Source organism: Pinus tabuliformis, chromosome J (genome assembly GCF_031772625.1).
Source record: "Pinus tabuliformis cultivar Carrire ecotype Pingquan chromosome J, CPIR1, whole genome shotgun sequence".
NCBI classification, from domain to species: Eukaryota; Viridiplantae; Streptophyta; class Pinopsida; order Pinales; family Pinaceae; genus Pinus; species Pinus tabuliformis.
In genome coordinates this window covers 6,771,354-6,789,734 of record NC_142295.1, presented here as the reverse complement: position 1 = coordinate 6,789,734, position 18,381 = coordinate 6,771,354, and the positions used below count along the sequence as shown (strand labels likewise).

The following is an 18,381-nucleotide window of genomic DNA, read 5'->3' as shown; positions in this document are numbered from 1 at the left end:
TGAGAAAGATTTTGAATAATGCGTACAAGTTAGAGTTACCAAAGGGATTGGATATTTCCCCACATTTAATGTTGCAAATTTGTATGAGTACTAGTAGGTAGAGAAAATGATGAAGAAAGTGAAGTAAAGCAAGTGATTGGCTAGAAGGGATCGACTCAATAGAAGAACAATAAGAAATTGAGGAGATATTGGATGAAAGGGTTTCCAAGGCAACAAAAAGAAAAGTATACAAATGATCCTTTTGTTCAATGGAAAGGTAGAAGTCCTAAAGGTGCATTGTGGATACTAGAGGATGATCTTGGTTACATTTGGAAATCATCCCTATCCGAAGAATTAGTGATTCCAAATCTATGATCAAGATGTTCATAAAGTTTTAATCGAGGGTGTTTGATGCGAGAGTATCCCTGGATAAGAGGATGAAGTTTTCTAGTTATTGTCCAACGTCTATTTGCATGTGTGTGGCTATTGGAAAACAACCAAGGCCAAATAAGGGATTTTTGTTAGGTGTTCATCCCTTATAACTATTGGAACCTTCATGATTGAACACACTCTACATCACTAATTAAGAGATGGAGTTAGAGTGGAGTGTGGAAGCAAGTGTGTATTGTGAAGGTAAAGACAGGAGAGGAATCAAATGTGGACGTTAGACCAAGGCCGCCAATGATGAGGCGGGATATCCTACAACATCCCACCCTCCCTTTGCATCATTAGCAAGATTAAGTGCTCTAGGGTGGGGAAAATGGAAAAAGGGTTTAGTAAAGGGCGTGAACGCCACCCCAATTTATAAAATAAAAGAAAATGTTGAAGGACAAAATTGCACTAGGATTGTTCAATGGTTTAAACATCGACACTCCAAATCCTTTTGGAACTTTTGGGGTAAGGTGGGAATGAAAGTTTCCAAAAACTTTGAAATCAATGATATGAAGACACATGGTAGGGTGTGTGATAAATAAATGGTTGATATTATCTTCTAAGTCGATCCATGTGAGTTTCTAGATAATTCACACCCTTTTCAATTAATTTCTATTAATTAACCCCTTTTCCTAAGTTAAACTTAGAAAATTTTAATTATGGTCAATTAATTTAATTGAGCCATCTCTAGGTGGAATTTCCAGAAACGATTTCTGGGTTTTGGAGAAATCATGTGTTTTAGCCTCTCCACAAAGTCTCGAGACTAGAACACCATCCGATGCTAAAAAAACTAACACCAGATATGTGAAGAAGGGAAGGGGAGTGCCAGTGCCTTGTGGACCCAAAGAAGGAAAATGATGAAATAGGCGGAGGGGAGTGAAAAATGTGGAATGGGAAAATGCGACCATGCTATCAAAATCAGGGTTTCCCAAGTAGTGCCCTTCCTAAAATCATAGGTCAATAAAGAAGATCCCATGGAACTAGGATTGAGAATTAACCCCCCATTTAAGGCGAGGGAACAAAACCACAGTCAAAGCCCTTCGTTCTTCCAAGTCACCCAATAATCCATGCCCAAACTGCCCAAGAAAAACAAGCACAAGCACCCGATTGCACAATGAAAAACATACCCTTTGGGTTGGATCACTCGCCTTCTAACATATGCTCTCAATTGATAGGCAAGAGAACATATGACTGATGCAGGGAGCAGAGATCAAATGGCACAATATATCGGCTACATTGGTGGCTGTCAGGGGCTACTCGCTGCTGGCCTAAGAGATATCTAGGAGAAATTCTCCTATGGGGTCACCCACTTTTTGTGGGTAACAGACTTCATTGTGTCTTGTCATAGGAGTCCTAAGTCCTTCCAAGGAAGCCTACCCTATGTTGGATTTATCCTTCAGTAAAATAAGGGAAATTGTTGCTAAGCTGACAGTGGTAACACTTTCGACATTCCACTAGTTCTTGGCACCTTGCAAAGGCTTTGCAGTATGGTGATAGATTTTGTGATAACATGTATACAACATTATCTTTGTTAAATATCAAGTTAAACATTTAAAATTTATGGAATTGTGAGTTGTATTAATACATACCATTCAACAATTCCCATGTTTCAAAAACTCATGCAACATAGGTGTTCAACAGTCACTATTTTTTTGTTATGGATCTGTTTCTGGTGTGGAACTATTCAACCAAATGACTGGTTTACAATAAGGCTGGATTTCATTTCACAATACTCTAGCATGGTCCTCAGCATTTTTAAAACTTTACGTGAACAGTACATGCCTATTTCAAGGATAATATTGTAGTAACATTGGAAAGACGAACCAATTATGAGGCATGGTGGACTCAAATAAACATTTTTTAGAACAAGTCCACGTCAACATGGCAATTTTGGTCCTCAATAGAAACTGTTTCATTTTCATTTAGGGTGTTTTCTGCTTGAGCCAGAGGACTGAATCCAACAAAACAGTGAACTAAATTTTAATGAATTAGTCAAACACATTTTGGTGCAATCATGACTTGGTTGAACCTTCAATGGGGTCTGGACTCTGTACATCATAACTAAGAATGTACCATATTTTCCTCATCAAATATATAGCAATTACTTTCGAATAATTCATGGGAAATAGCTTATTGCATTTTTTGTCAGTAAAGAACATAATGAGCTAGTCATATTGGAGTTTATTTTCAAAATTTCTAAAGTTATGCTGCCGTGTTCTTAATACCTGGCACTTAGACACTTGTTCATAATCTGGATACCCCTCAGTCTCTATAAATTGTTCTGAGCACTGATCTGAATCTAGTGCAGATGATCCATGGTTTGAGTCTTCTGGTACATCAATGAATTCATCCATTGCATCACTAAATTGAAGGAATGAGCCAGCTGAATCATTTGCTTGAAGGAAAGTATCATGTACTTGCAATGTAACATCAGAGCTTTGTTCTTCTTGTGTCATTGGGCTTGTGTCCTCTTTTACATGTCTTCCATCCATTTGCATTGTCGCATTTTCATTAATTAGCTCACATGATGATAACTCAGAACATGGATAATGTACTAGTTTGGCCTTGAACATTTCCCTCATGGCTGTAAGAAAAATGATAAAAATTCACTTATTTTGTTCTCAAAACTACTACTATTTAACTTTTGAAAGATGAAGCAAGACTCTTGAAGCTTTAAATTGTAGCAATACATTAATGTCAAAGATACCTGCAATGCGCCCAAGCATTTTAAGAGTTATATTCCTTTCACAGGAAGATCGTAAATAAGATTTCCAATATTTCCAATCTACAGCAAGCATGTGTTTCACAACTGCAGATGCATGTTGTTGGGGACGAGTCAATGGTGATATCACATATCCTCCACCTGCAAAAGGCAGAAACCATAAATGCATATTTTCGTATCGTGAAATTTTTACTCTAGTTCTATTCCTTTGAAGCCGTGCATTACTTTTTATGCAGGCACGCACAAAGCCACGACACGGTGGACACTTCCTATGCTCCACAGAATGATAAAGTATCACTGCATCCAATAAAAACAAGAATGATATTGCAGCATGAATGCATCGTATTTTGGAAGCATGAATTAAACTTTACCAGTTTCCCATTAGCTCAAAGCTTGAGGACCTACAAATTCATGCTTTCTGCTTTCTAATGTAGAAAAAATTTACCATAGGAGCCATCATCCTCTCTTCTCCAGTAACGAAGTAGTAGCAAATCTCTTGGTGTCAATCCCCTGTACTAAAACAAATATGACCTTTTAACTAAGCACAATGGAACAACTTTTCAGTGCGATAAATATTCTTCATACCTTATTCATAAACAAAGAGAATGTACCTAGGGTTTCTGATAAGATGTAAAATGAGCATACCAAGGAAGCCAGTTACTGTGGAACTGCTTGTGAACAATGTCTGTGTGACCATCCAAGTGCTCAATAACTTTACCACGGAGATAACAAAAATCCCACCTGCACAATTGCTTCACTGAGCTAAAAAATGAAATAGAATTCAAACTAAACAGCTAATCTACTGTCCAAATTAATAAACGGGGAAAAAATTACTCTAATCTCGAGGGTCCAAGAGCCATAACAGTCTCAAATATTGATTCACAGGTTGCATCCACAACACCAACTGCCATCACTGCTTGATGATCACCCCAGCACTGTGTAGACGATGCACAATTTAGCAGCTGAAGCATAGTTTGTCGAAATTTATCAAAATACAAGGAAAAAAATACCTTGCTTTTAAATTCCCCATCTCTTGCCTCTTCAAATAATCGCAATCCTGCATGACATTTTTCTTCATCATCATTAGCAGAAGCAACTCAATTAACTAATAGAAAAGTAAAATACTACAGATAAGGTAAGCATTTCTCTTGCCATTCTCACAACCAAAAATTCTCCATGGTGAAGGTGCAACAACATCAGCTGTTGGCTGCATTATGGACAGCCATCCAGTCCAATCTCGCAAATCTACATATGACACAAGAATTAGATTAGTTTTTCTGCGGGGAAATTTCTGGAAAAACATCTCAGTGTGCAACCAATTGAGAAACTAGAAAATAACAAAATCATTAAAATCCACAACTTAATGTCAACTATCAAAATTTTGATGAATATATTTGCTGTACAGACTTCAGAATTTGTTTTTTTTAAATAAAATGGACAAGTCTAAACATTCTAATTTTTTTTTCTGGCAACCATCACCCGAATTCAGTTATGTAATTGTTGGTGAAATTGCAATTTTCCAGTGCTTAAATTACATTTTTGAATGCATAAATAAATGTAGTTTCCTGTGAAACCCTTATTGCACCAAGGTTGTGCAATCTCAATACTTCATATCTATGATTCCAGCAATTCTTCTAAATTTTTGACCAGATTTTGGGCAAAATTGGTTGGAAAAATGTGCCCAAAAAAATTTGGAAAAGTATAATATTTAGACTACTGCAAATAGAATTTACAACATCAATTTGTTAACCTTGGGGAAACTCAAAGTTACTTGTCCTAAATTTTGATGATTATTGGTAGGAAAAAAAATTAAGTTTGAACTACCGGTTACTTGATGGGGATTGTCAAATAGCAATCATAGTTTGAATTCATGGATCCTTTTCCCTTACACACCCTACATCCCTTGAGCCCAAACATAGTTGTACTTGACAACAATAACACTAGGCTCTATCAGCTAAAGGGACTATATCTTGAAGCTAAAGGGACTACATCTATTTTAAGTGCTCCATAAGCTATTGGATTCGAATGGAAATTATCTGACGGGATAACAAAGAAAGGGAAACTAAATAAACTTTCCTTGGGGCATCAAGAACGTTTGTTATATGTATAATTTCCATTCAATGTTGGAGAAACGGAACTAAAAATAGGAAACTAGATAAGATGTTGCTTTTTACCAGCAGTTGTTCTGAGGAGGGCAGACTCCTTTCTGGTACTAGACCTGTCAAATAAGAAAACCATGACAACAATTCATAAATTAAATGAATATATCATTAAGAAAGGCATATGGAAAAACTATAGGTGCCATGGTGTTCATAATGATGATGTCAATCTGAAAAATTAATCAGAGCCACCCATGATTCACCTTCTCATATTTAAATGTGCCAAGTCTTTCATCAAATATATATATATATATATATAGATAGATAAAATGAAGCAAGATATAGACATAGATAACCTTCGCTTTATCTATTAGTTTGCCTCAATTCTAGTTCTCTGCATAATTTGGTTTATGGAGCTTGACGATATTTTAAAGAAAGAAATTTTATGCACCTCTGTCAGACAAAGCATTCTACCTTGCCAATGCTTTCCTATGAGCAACTGAATGAGTTTGTTTTCGAAAGTTAAAGATCGATGGCACACTTAGTGCTAGAATGTGATAGAAAGTCCTTAGATAAAGTGACCATTCAAGCAGAGTAGATTAACATATATAAAAACGTGAGGTAAACTAACCTCTCAGACAACTACAAAACTACTCTTAAAAGTCAATGATAATACAATATTGCACAGTATGGACTCACTACTTCTTTCTCTGATATAGAAGAAATGACAGCTGAAACAATTTCTAATAATTTTCAATCCAGAGAAACCCAAAATGTCCCCATTTAACAGCCTTGTGAAACCAAGAGATTTTATGTTTTATTCGACTATTGTAGATACTTAAATTTTTAAAATCTCTAGAATCTACTCTGGGAATACAACTTTCAAGGTTCTACATCTCCAAAATGCATTTCTGAGCATTAAAAAAAAATCACCCAAATGATTTACTCAGTGATACTGTATCTTTTTCCATTGTAAACTTCAGAGATCTTTCAGAGATGGTTTGAAACCTGCATGCCCTAGAGAAAATCATTCAAACTTCTTATCTAACCTATCTCCCATACATCAGAGTATCCATCCTATCACTAAAAGGTTGGTTGAAGTCAACTTTTATGTGCATATCTGGTAGAGGGCATATGCAATTACTTCATGTTTCCATTTACCTTTAATCTCCCTGCAGTGTGACCGTGTGAGCCATATAGCTAAGGTGATTAAAAATTCTCACCAGCCAATTTCCGTGCCTCTTGGCATAAGATTTTGTCTCATGAAAAGATTAGAATGTATTATTGAGACTCATGTTCCTTTATTGCATTGACATCCCCAGGGTATCATCCACTAAAAATACACCTTCCTAGCAGAATTCTGCAAAATATGAAAGATTTATTTAAAACAGAAAGCTAGCAATGTGTTTTGCACCTTTACATAGCAATGCAAAGTCTTTACTTACTACTCACTTCGATACACACATTTAAGATTACATCACAGATTGTGTTCAATATGTTAGCCTCCAAAGGAAATAATCGTGTTTGAAAAATGGTTTTTATATCAACAGATACAATTACATTGCTCTCAGTGGCCATGATCAACAAAATGATTGTGTTGGATCCATGGGATTTCAGATCTCTGCATTAGAAAGAGAGATTTTTGGTTTCTTAAAGCATCTATCCCATCTGGCTCTAACTGATTGGGCAATGTGCTCACATTTTGTTCCCACTTTAGTTCTTTAATTTTGGATCACAAGTCCTTAATTGCTGCATTAGTTTGACTCTTTTCCCATAGGAACTACTACTACACACTTGGCCATTAGATTCCCTATGTGACTTCACAGGACCTGCAACAAAGCATTGCATGTATTGAGGATAGATGTGGCATTGGCAAATGTAAGGAAATACATCTTGTTGACCATCTACTATAAGGTAAACATCACGACTCCAATCCAAACAGAGAATGAACTTCTCCTCAGCGCAGTCAGGATATATATCTCTAAAGTAGATTATGCTAGGGTTGAGACAAAGCTCTGTAGTCATCCTTTGGCAGGTTATTTCCTGGATTGCATCCCACCTGAGGCCATTATCCACAGCTGGATAAAAAAGCAACCAAATTTCAGATCTCTCTTAGAGAAGACTCTTGCTCCTCTCATGGATTCAGAGGACTGAGGAGGTGTTGCTTGTAAACCCAAGCCATTGCATTTAGTTTGTCACCAATCTCCTTGATGAATTTATGGCTTGCTTGTGCAAGCATTGAAGAAGATCAAGGACAACCTGCAGTAAAGGACGAAAAGTCCATACAATCCTTGTCCCCAGGGGCCATCATGTGGAAGACAACATGTAAGGGGGTGTGGACAAGAAAAAAAGAAAGGCTGGGGAGTATGCAACGAGAGAGGTGTGTTGCAGTGGGAAAGTGGAGACAATGCAAGATAAGTGCGTGTGAACCCACTAGAAAAAGGCGAGAAAACTCAGCGTAAGCATAGGCTTGGAAGCATGTTGATGAGTGTGGTGTGAAGATAAACTGTTGTGTTGAGATGGTGGAGTCGGACTCTGGAATCCTACCTCATAGGTGGAGACACCTTGTACTCTAGGACTTCTCTTGGTGTTTAACAGGTGTAGACCGAATTCCTTGGATTCCCGTGGAGTTTATCAAGTGGGGACATGGTGTGCTCTAGATTCTTGTGGGCGTAACAGGTGGAGGCACTATGGGCCCTAGAATGCTAAAGTGTGAAGCGGGTGGAGATATTCAGGGCTTTGGATTCCTGTAGTGATTATTTAGTGGAGATGCTACATGTTCTAGATCCCTGCAGGGTTGTCGGTGGAACATCGGGTGCTTTGGATCCTTGACTTGGTTAGTAGGTGGAGACATTGTGTGCTCTAGATCCCTAGTTGCTAGGTGGAGACACTATGTGCTCTGGATTCCCGTGTGATCTGGTTAACTTGTATTGGTGCAATTTATCTTGAGCGCTTAACTCCGCAAACTTTGAATCCCGCTCAAGGGTGGTCAACGACAAGAAAGATTGTAGTGTAGCTAGCCTATGGTTGGGTGGAGAGTTGAAGTCCCTCCCTCAGTTACTATTCATTCAAGCTATATAGATAAATGTATTTACTTATATCTACATGTTGCACTGTGAATGATGAATGATGTCATGATGGGTTATAATAATGAATGTATCATCACTATTCATGGAGGAATATATTATTCTTGGTTATCTTTAATAAGATGTAGGTGTGATTGTTTTCAAGGTTTTGAGGGACTTGTACATCCCTATGATTGTTGATATGTTATTGAGTTACAGAGCTACTTACATGGTCTTGCAAGAATGCTTGATGTGCACAAGTTAAGTTATTGTTGTGTGTGATTACCATTGTTTGGCATGTTATGTAATTTGATGGATCCTTGACTGTTTGAGGTTGTTGATCGTCTTTCCTGATAAAGGAATATTGATATTGCCATGAATGTTTCATCAATGGATTTGATAGTAATGTGTTGGATCTATGATGTGGTTTAATATGATGTTGTTGCTTCTGAGTTCATAGAGCAGTGTTAGCCATGGCTTGGCTTGTTTTTGTGCTCATCAGTAGGCATGATGATGGATTCATCTATTGCATCATGGCTATGTTAATGTCTGGAATGATTGTATCAGGGCGAAGTTTTCATTCCTGTCGTGATAAGGGTGATGTGCATTGCTCGATACCGAGAAAGGCTTCGCAAGCCATCGAATTCCTTAGGACTTCTAAGCCTGGTCATTGCAGAGTAATAGGCTTGCATTCAAGCCAAATAAGCCTTGTTAGATTTGTTAAGGAGTTTGGAAATTTACGAAGGAGCATATAACTTTATTAATTTACCACTAATCACCCGATTAATTTGCCACTCAATGGCCTTGCTTAGCGCTAATTATTGTTGCGCAGGCCTCACCAAGTATTATGTGTTGGTCACTTGCAGATGAGCGCTAATGGCGGGAGGCACGGGGAGCGTGACGGGAAATATTTCTCGTTACAAAATGATAAGTTACACGTGAACAGGGGATTCAAGCCCTTAATGATTGGTCCAAGCGAATAGGTGATGTGGATTATATACTGACGTGGCACCGCTATGTTAGTGACACATGGCAACTAGTATGGACACTTTCGAAGGATAAATCTGTCGAATCTGCTTGATGCGTGGGAGTGGATTTGTGGTTCCATGTGGCTTGGGAATGCCACGTGGGGCTAGCGTGGAGTCTACATGACTAGGGCCACGTCATCGTAGAGCTTGGCTCCCCGATGATGTTTTATAGTGTTCTTTATAAACACGGTTGGAGTTGACAGAAGCCGCAATAGACAGAAGTCGTGGGACATGAACATTGCCATTACCTGACACGATCTTTTATGTCCCAAGGAACAAATACAGAGAAATGTACATCTCGAGGGATGGAGAAATGTGCATTCCGAGGAAACAAAGATTCATTTGTTTGGGTAGAAAGAGATTTGTATGTCCTGGGGGACAGAAAGGTGGGGCGTCGAATAACGTGAAAACATCGATTTGCACAAAGGGTCAAACCCTGTGGGATTCCTAACTTAGGCTAAGGTGGCAAAAGCCACGTAGGCCGGGTATAGCTATATGGATGCCACGTGGAATTTTCAGATGGTGTGGCAAGGTAATTGACGTGGCATGCTAACTATGTGACACGTGGCAAGCAAAACAACCCTTTTGGGTAGTCGAAGGGTAGGATTTTGGATGACATGTGACACTGCAAGGGGTGGTAAGGTGACATCAACATGATGTCATCAATATGCAAAGGAGATGAATGACGTGGAAGCCAAGTAGCTCCACGGGTCATGCCATGTCATCCCGAGACCACACCCATTGGAGGATCCTTAGGGTTGTTCTTTGAATATGGTCGTGGAGTTGATAGAAAGCGTGGGCTAACGGAGGGTGCTAAACAAGGAATTTCCCCAATAACTTAAGGTAAATATTAATATTTGTGTCGTGTCACAGATGTTTTGGATCGAAACAATCCTAGAGGTGAGGCGCAATGGTGCTATAGCGCAGTGATGTAATGTGTGACACAATGGATACCACACTGGACCACGAGTGATGTGGCATAGCCACATATGACATGTACATGAGTGTGGTGGGGACCATGGTCGCATAAACTACAAATAGCAAGTCCCCTTGTTATCTGTCGAGAAGGCAGGGGGGCCCCGCTATTAATATAAGCTACCGATGTAAAGAGGTGGACACGCGGAGAAGATAAGGTAGGGAGAAACTGTGAGGGGTTTAGTCACAAAAGCAACAAATTGCAGACTCCCCCCACCCTTGTTAACCATCAGAGAGGGAGGGGGGCCTGCAATTATTATAGGTTGTTGATCTATTCAGGTCGGTTGCATGAGGGCTCCAAGTTGCAAAGGGTTTAACCATTGGCCACGCGGATGCCACATGCCACTACCTGACGGGTTAGACTTTGGACGAGCATATCTCTCGATCCATAAGTTGGATTGAGGTAAAAGTTATATAGTCAGAAAGCTCTTGACGAGTTGGATGTGATGGTGTTATCAAAGTGAGTTTTGCACACTTTGGGAGAGAGGAAATTTTGTAACCCCATTTCAATAATGAGACCACGGAGGTTGTGTTAGTTAAAAATAACACCTCCCATTAACCTAGACAAGTCCAAGGGGATGGGAGGGAGCATTACAATTGCCTTATTGAATTACCAACAATCACTACATAACCTCAATCTTCCATGCTTTTTCTTCCCAAAAGGCATTGATGTTTCCCCCGACAATACACTCGATCTAACATAGCCCTCCTCTAATAGTTTTTGTAATTTCATCTTCAAGTCCTTAGGAATTGGTTCATTTCCCGTTACCCATCCATATACATGGGTAACCCTAGAAATTTTTTTTTCTTCTAAGATGCAGATTTCCAACCAACTCCCTCATGCCCACTATTTAGTCATCTTGTCCACTTGACTAGCTTATTTATTTGATGAAGTGGTGTTGAAAATGGTTTTTATTGATATCAAAGGTTGTCCAAATGAAAGAGAAATTTACATAGTCAAATAGCATATTTTGAGCCTCCTGTAAATATTGTTTTTGGATTTTTAATGCCCCATTTGGCCCATTTGGATACCCTATATTTGAATGCATTTTTACTCAAAATTACCTAGCTCAAACGGAAGCATAATATATATGGTTGGAAAGCTTATTCTGAGACCTTTCCAACGATATATGACACACATTCTAACTCCTCATGGTTGAGGAGAAATGATTTTTTGAATATTATACATTCTACAAGTCGGCCCAAACTATACCCCAGATGCACTATAAATAAGCGTAAGGAGCATTTCTAGCCATTTACTCACATAGCTCAGATCTATCTAAGCAAGCAAAGACAAGAACGAGTTTTGAGGGTCATACCTCATAAACTAGAAGTGAAGAGAAGCTGAATTGGAGAGTCTTTCCATGGAAGGGTTTTAGCACATCTTTTGAAGGGTTTTTGGCATTGTTCTTGGGAAGGGTTCTAGTTTGTTTGAGGTTTGGTTTAAGGGCAGAATGTTGGAGTTTTTTACGGCCAAATTCAAGCATCTTTAAGGCCAAGTTTGTACTTGTTAAGCTAACTAAATGAGGTCGAGTTGTGGTATAGAGGGGGGTTGAGTCCATACGTGTTCTAGGCCGAGTTAGAGGCCTGTCTTGAAGGCTAATTTTGGTAAAGGAAGACAAGTTCTATCTCTATGATGGCTGAAGTTTGCGAGCCAAGATCTGTTGTTTTACATGGCCGAGTTTTGATGTTTGAAGATCTAGTTCAGGCCTTTTTGAAGGCCAAGCTCATTGTGTTGGTAGCAGTCTTCTGTGAAGGAGAGAGGAGTGGCTGCCAGCTAGATTGACTCTCTTTGACTAAGGATTGATTCCTGAAAAAGTAAACAAGCTAGATGTTGGAGCTCATTGAGGATTGGTGTCCTCATCTCGTTGATAGGTTGGAACCTGCTATATTTGTAAGTTGGTGCTTACAAGAAGATTGGTGTCCTCATCTCCTTTACAAGATGAAACTTGCTAAATTTGTAAGTGGGTGCTTACAAAGGATTGATATCCTCACAAATGATATCGTCTTCATGTTTTGACTTGCACTTTAATTTCTTTGTTCATACATTGTGGATGATTGATTATGTGATGTGAATTCAATTTTTCAAGATTAACTAAGTAAAAAAATTGTTAAAAGTAATGATATATTGATTCACTCCCCTCTCAATATTTCCAACAATTGGTATCAGAGTGGGCTTCTTCAAAAACAATATAATAGCTAGAAGAAGATCTTACAAGGAGTCATGGCTAGTCGAGAAGCATCAATCAAAATTCCTTTCTTAGTGCTAAAGACAAGAATGAGAACACACTTGATGTCTCTTGGTGCTAAAGTTTGTGTTGAAATTCTAAGGCAAGTGCAGTGGAATACAATTTTTTGTGAAATAATTACTTCCTAATGATTTTTCAAACTGTATTTTATGCCACAGCTATCATTGAATATTTATACTCAAAAACTCTCAACAATAAATGCAGCAGAAATAGTAAACATCATAGAAAGACGACCATGCACAATAGAGACAATAATTTTACCCTAGAAAACTCAACCTTGGGAGAAAACCCAACAATCTTTTTTTAAGGAGAATTTGCCTTTCAACAAGCTTTACAAATCATAAATTTGTCTAGAAATTTGTTCCAATATCCAAGTCAAAATACTAGTCAAACTTGGTCAAAACAGTGGTTGGTCAAATGTTGGTCAAACCAATCAAATAGATCAGAAGTAAATGTTGGTCAATGGCTTGGTCAAACTAGCATGCGGTCAAATTTCGACCCTAAAGTCAACTCTCAACCTATGGTCAAACTTGTGGTTTGTAGTAAAATTCCACACATGCAACTGTGTTCAACCCTGCGGTCAATTCGCATGTGCGACAACTTTCCTCCCTAGTCAAATCTCAGTCAAATAGACGCAATCAACTTCAATCAAAGCAGCTCAGTCAAACAGTGATCGTCTCGTAGGTGCGGCCTCCAAGATGCTAGTCAAAGTCAGTTGTATGGTTGGTCAAACTCTTCTCGCATGTGCGGCCAGAGCAAGAGAGATATAGGATGATAAAGGATCTCCAACATATTTCTTCTTAGCTTAATTTTTCCTTCACTTACAAAAGATCAATGCGCTTGTTATGTTGATTGATTTGCCTCTCACATGTATATCTATTTATATAGAGCTCTAATGTTGAGTGGACACCCATAGAGGTGGCTCTTCACCCCCTCACTTATGGAGCCTACATGACAACTCAACATTAGACTAGAATTTTAACCCCACTAATGGGTAAAAACCCCATTAGATAAACAATTCAAACCCACTCTATAAAATAGATCACTCCACCCTAGAGCTAGCAATGTGAGTACCATGGACCATTCACCCCTAGCCAAATCAGCGTGGCCCCATGGGTGAATGTATCATTCCCCCATTAGTCAGATTAGCATGACCCTATGGGAGAATGTTTGCCCGATGCTGCAAAAACATCAACACTCCCTCTCAGCGAGGGAGATGCTCTGCATCACACCAAGCTTATCTTTGAAATATACAAACTTCTCTCTAGACAAAGGCTTGGTGAGAATGTCCGTAATTTGCTCGTCTGTGGATATGTACTGGAGCTTCACTGCTTCCTTCTGCACTGTGTCTTGGATGAAGTGATATTCGATCTCAATGTGCTTCTACCTGTCATGAAATATTGGATTCTCTGAAAGCTTAACGCGACTTTGAATATCACAATGTATCAAGGTTGTCTCTAGCACTTGATCAAATAGCCCTACAAGCAGCTTTCGAAGGCACACTACTTCCTGACTTACGGCACTGGCTACGATATACTCTGCAGCAAAAATTTGCTTCCTGCTAAACCAGGGTATCATAGTTGATCCCAAGCTGAAGCAGCACCCCAAGGTGCTCTTTCTGTCCTCTGCACTCACGACCCAATCTGAATCAGTATATCCTTGTAGCCTCACTTTACTACCTGAGACATATCTCAGACCATATCCAACTATACCAGGCAAGTACCTCAACACATGCTTCGCAGCAACCCAATGAACCCTCCTCAGCTCAACCATATACTGCCTCAGGGTGCTTACTGCAAAGAAAATATCTTGCTTGGTGTTAACCAGGTACATCAAGGATCCAATCAACTACTTGTACATAGTGGGATCCACCAAATCTAAATCTGAAGTGGAATCACTCAGCGTCTTCAGATTTCTCACCATCGATGTAGCCATGGATTTGCAGTCCATCTTATCGAATCTTGTCAAGATTTGAACAATGTACCTCCCATGTCTGAGAAATTTCTCATCGGGTCTCTGCCAAAACCTCCATTCCCAAGAAATAATGCATCAAGCCAAGATCCTTCATCTCGACTCTGAGGCAAACTCCCTCTTGCACCCAACAATGAGCCTCTCTGCCCTAGTAAGGAACAAAATCATCAACATACAACACCAAGATCAAAGGATCACTATCAACAATCATGAAGTAAAGGTCAGGATCTGCATCACTCTTGGTGAAGCCCAAACTCATCAAGTATCCATTAATCTTGGAATACCATGCCCTGGGTGTCTACTTGAGTCTGTACAAAGCCTTCTTCAACTTGCAAATATGGGACTCCTTCCTATGTACCACATAGCCTTAAGGTTGCTCTATGTACACTTCCTCCTCAATCACATCATTGAGGAACACGATCTTTACATCCATTTGATGTAACATCCAACCCATAACTAAAGCAATAGAAACAATAGTCCCAATAGAAGTGTAGCTAGCGACTGTAGCAAAGGTCTCCTCATAATCCACTCTCTCTTTCTGGGAGAACCCTCTCGCCACAAACCTCACTTTGTGCTTCTCGATGCTGCCATCTACTACATGCTTGATCTTATAGATCACTTGGAAGTCACTATTAACTTCCCTTCACGTCTCAAAACTATCTCCCACACATCATTCTTCATGATGGACTGATACTCCTCCATCATGGCATCCATCCAAACCTGCTAGTCTGTTGCCTCCTCATAACTGGAAGGCTCAGAATCAATGAGGTGGCTCATCAATGCCATATAACTCGAGAACCTCTGTGGTCGTCTACTCTCCCTAAAGGTACCACGGGGAGCTGCATGCCCTTCTGCATCTTGCAAAGTGTCACGAAGCCATGCCGACCTCTTCCTGGTCATAGCAACACTCTAGGTAGATCTATTGGCTCCTAATAATCTGAAGGATGATCAACTGGAATAGAGGGACCTGTACCTATATCCTTCGGAGGATCCTACTCCTCACTATCAATCTCCGCATGGGACTCTAGAACTCTTGAAGTTTGTCTCATCAAAAGTAACATTCAGACTAACCTCAATCTAACATTGTCCTAGAAAGTAGATCCTATAGGCTTCAAAGTCTCACTACATCCCACAACAGTACCCTTCTTCCCAGAAGTTTGTAACTTCTTCCTCTTCTCCTTAGGCACGTGAATGTACTGGACAACCAAAGATCCTCAAATCACTGACCTTTGGCTTCACTCCTGTGAATGCCTCCTCAGGAGTCTTGTCCTCCAATATCCGGTGAGGATTCCTGTTTTCAACATAAACAACTGTGTTGGATGCCTTTGCCCATAAAAACATGGGTAGATCCTGATCATGAATCATCACCTTCACAGCTTCCACAATGGACCTATTCTTCCTTTCCGCAACCCCATTCTACTGAGGGTTGTAAGGAACTATCCACTCCCTCTTGATCCCTGCCTCCTTGTAGAAATCACTTAAGTCCTTGGAAGTTTACTCTCCCCTGTTATCTAACCTCAAAACTTTGATTTTCTTCCCTGTCAAATTCTCTACATGAGCCTTGAACTCCTGGAACTCACTGAAGACCTCATCCTTGGTCTTCATGAAGTAGATCCAAGTCTTCTAGGAGAAATCATTAATGAATGTCACATATTACAAGTAGCCACCCAAAGATGATATTGTCATCGGTTTGCATACTTCTGAATGTACAAGATCAAAGATCCCCTTGGACCTACTATCATTGTTTGGGAAAGATCCCTTGGCATTTTTGCCACATGCACAACCCCTACAAACACCTTCATGCTCTACTTGAAGCTTTAGAAGACATATAAACTATCTTCCTTAATTCTAGCAAAGCCTTGTCATGTGGGTGAGCAAATCTCTGATGCCATAACTCACATAAACTGATACCTTCATGTACCAATGTATGGGTTCGTTGTCCTATCAGTCTGTATAGTCCTCCCTCTCAAACACCAATCACTTCTGCTAAGTCTATGCTCGAGCCCTTAGGCCATACAAGAACCTGACCATCTACAAATGCAACTCTATAACCTCTATCCTCCAATGCTGAGATAGAGAGCAGATTCTTCTTCAATCTTGGTACAAACAAAACATCTCTCATGTGTAGAGAATCTCTGGATTCTAGCTGAAATGATGTTGTCCCAACTCCTTTCACTGCATACTTGGCATTATCTCCAAGTTCCACCTTTAATGTTGAATTCCTCTCTGTCAAATCTGTGAGAGAATCTTGAAAACTTGTCATGTGCCTAGAAGCACCAATGTCCACCAACCAAATATCACTACTATTGGTAATAGTGCCTGAAAGAGTGAAGACGGAAATATTCCTTGGACTTCTTATGTGGTAGATGCTCATCATCATCATCATCATCATCAATATCGGTTGCTGATGCATGTTGCTTTCGCTTCCTTTTCTTCTTAGGACACTGGGAGGCATAGTGACCAAAATTATGACAATTGAAGCACCTGATCTTTCACATATCCTCCTTCTTTTGATCCTAAACTGGACTTGATCTTCTACCTATATCTTTCTTATCAAACCTTCCAAAATTTCTTCTTCCTTTTCCTTTCCTTGCATGAGTTGCAAGGGCTTGAGTTTCTTCATCTTGAGGTCTTTGCAAGTTGTTCTTGGACAACAATCTAGCCTCCTCTTGGACACAATCAGTCCATAGCTTATCAAACTTGGGTAGCTTATCTTATGCACAAATTCCTTGAACAAATGGATCCCATGAGGAAGGAAATCCATTGAGAGTCATTGTAACAAGCTCTGCATCATCAATGGTATCTCCAATGGCTCTAAGTTCATCTCTCAACTGAGAGACTCTCATAAGATAAGAGACAACATAATCTGATCTAGTCATCATGACACTACGGAGTTGATGCCTCAAGGTTAGTTTCCTACTAGTGTTGTTACTCTCAAACAATCCCACCAAAGCATCATACACTTCTTTGGTAGTCTTCAACTCAACAACATGTGGAATCAAGTGGTCCTTTATGGAATCTATCAAGATTCTCTTAGCCTTGGCTTCATTCTTCTTATGCTTGGCTTTCTTCTTAGCTCTCTCTAGGTTTGGAATGACTTCCTTCACATGATCCTAAAGCTCATTTTCTTCCAAGATGAGGAGTATCCTGGTCTTCCAAAATCTGAAATTGGCGGCACCACCCAACCTGTCTTCTACTGTGAAACTTGGCACCAATTTGACAAGATATTAAAATCAAATCAAATTGTTGAATACTGTCTCTTAGGCTAACTTCAACGGTTGATCTTTAAACAAAGCTTTGATACCATGTTCAAATTCTAAGGCAAGTGCAGTAAAACACAATTTTCTGCCAGATAATTACTTCCTAATGATTTTTCGAATAGTATTTTATGCCACAACTATCATGGAATAATTATACGCGGAAAATATTAACAGTAAATGCAGTGGAAACAATGAAGATAATAGAAATACAACCATGCACAATAGAGACAATAATTTTACCCTAGGAAACCCATCCTTGGGAGAAAATCCAATAATCTTTTCTTAAGGAGAAATTGTCTTTTAGCAAGGTTTACAAGTTAGAAATTTGTCTAGAAATTTGTGCGAATATCCAAGTCAAAATACTAGTCAAACTTAGTCAAAACAATTGTTGTTCAGTCTAGTCAAACAGATTAGAAGTCAACGTTGGTCAATATCTAGACTGGCCTGCGGTCATCTCTTGCCTTGCAGTCTACAATCAACAATTTGCATGTGCGGTTGTGGTCAATTACCACATGCAGTCAACTTTTGGCCATGGTTAAATCTCAATCAAACAAATGTGGCCAAATTCAATCAAAGAAACTCAATCAAACAATGATCGTCT

At 39.4% G+C, this 18,381-nt stretch overlaps 1 protein-coding gene across 4 annotated transcripts in view; it reads right to left on the bottom strand.

Annotated features, from left to right (window-relative positions):
* Positions 1-18,381, bottom strand: part of LOC149225154 (protein ENHANCED DISEASE RESISTANCE 2-like) — a 125,062-nt gene that overhangs the window by 20,881 nt on the left and 85,800 nt on the right. For 2 of the 4 annotated variants that reach the window (XM_089376950.1, XM_089376951.1), the window contains exons 7-15: positions 5,308-5,351; positions 4,286-4,378; positions 4,144-4,190; positions 3,968-4,068; positions 3,779-3,874; positions 3,579-3,643; positions 3,359-3,430; positions 3,119-3,274; positions 2,637-2,995 (exon numbers count right to left, since the gene is read on the bottom strand). In XM_089376950.1, coding sequence (XP_089233076.1) covers positions 2,637-2,995; positions 3,119-3,274; positions 3,359-3,430; positions 3,579-3,643; positions 3,779-3,874; positions 3,968-4,068; positions 4,144-4,190; positions 4,286-4,378; positions 5,308-5,351 — 1,033 coding nt within the window. The remainder of the gene's footprint in view (positions 1-2,636; positions 2,996-3,118; positions 3,275-3,358; positions 3,431-3,578; positions 3,644-3,778; positions 3,875-3,967; positions 4,069-4,143; positions 4,191-4,285; positions 4,379-5,307; positions 5,352-18,381) is intronic. The other 2 variants (XM_089376952.1, XM_089376953.1) reach the window with 2 other exon arrangements.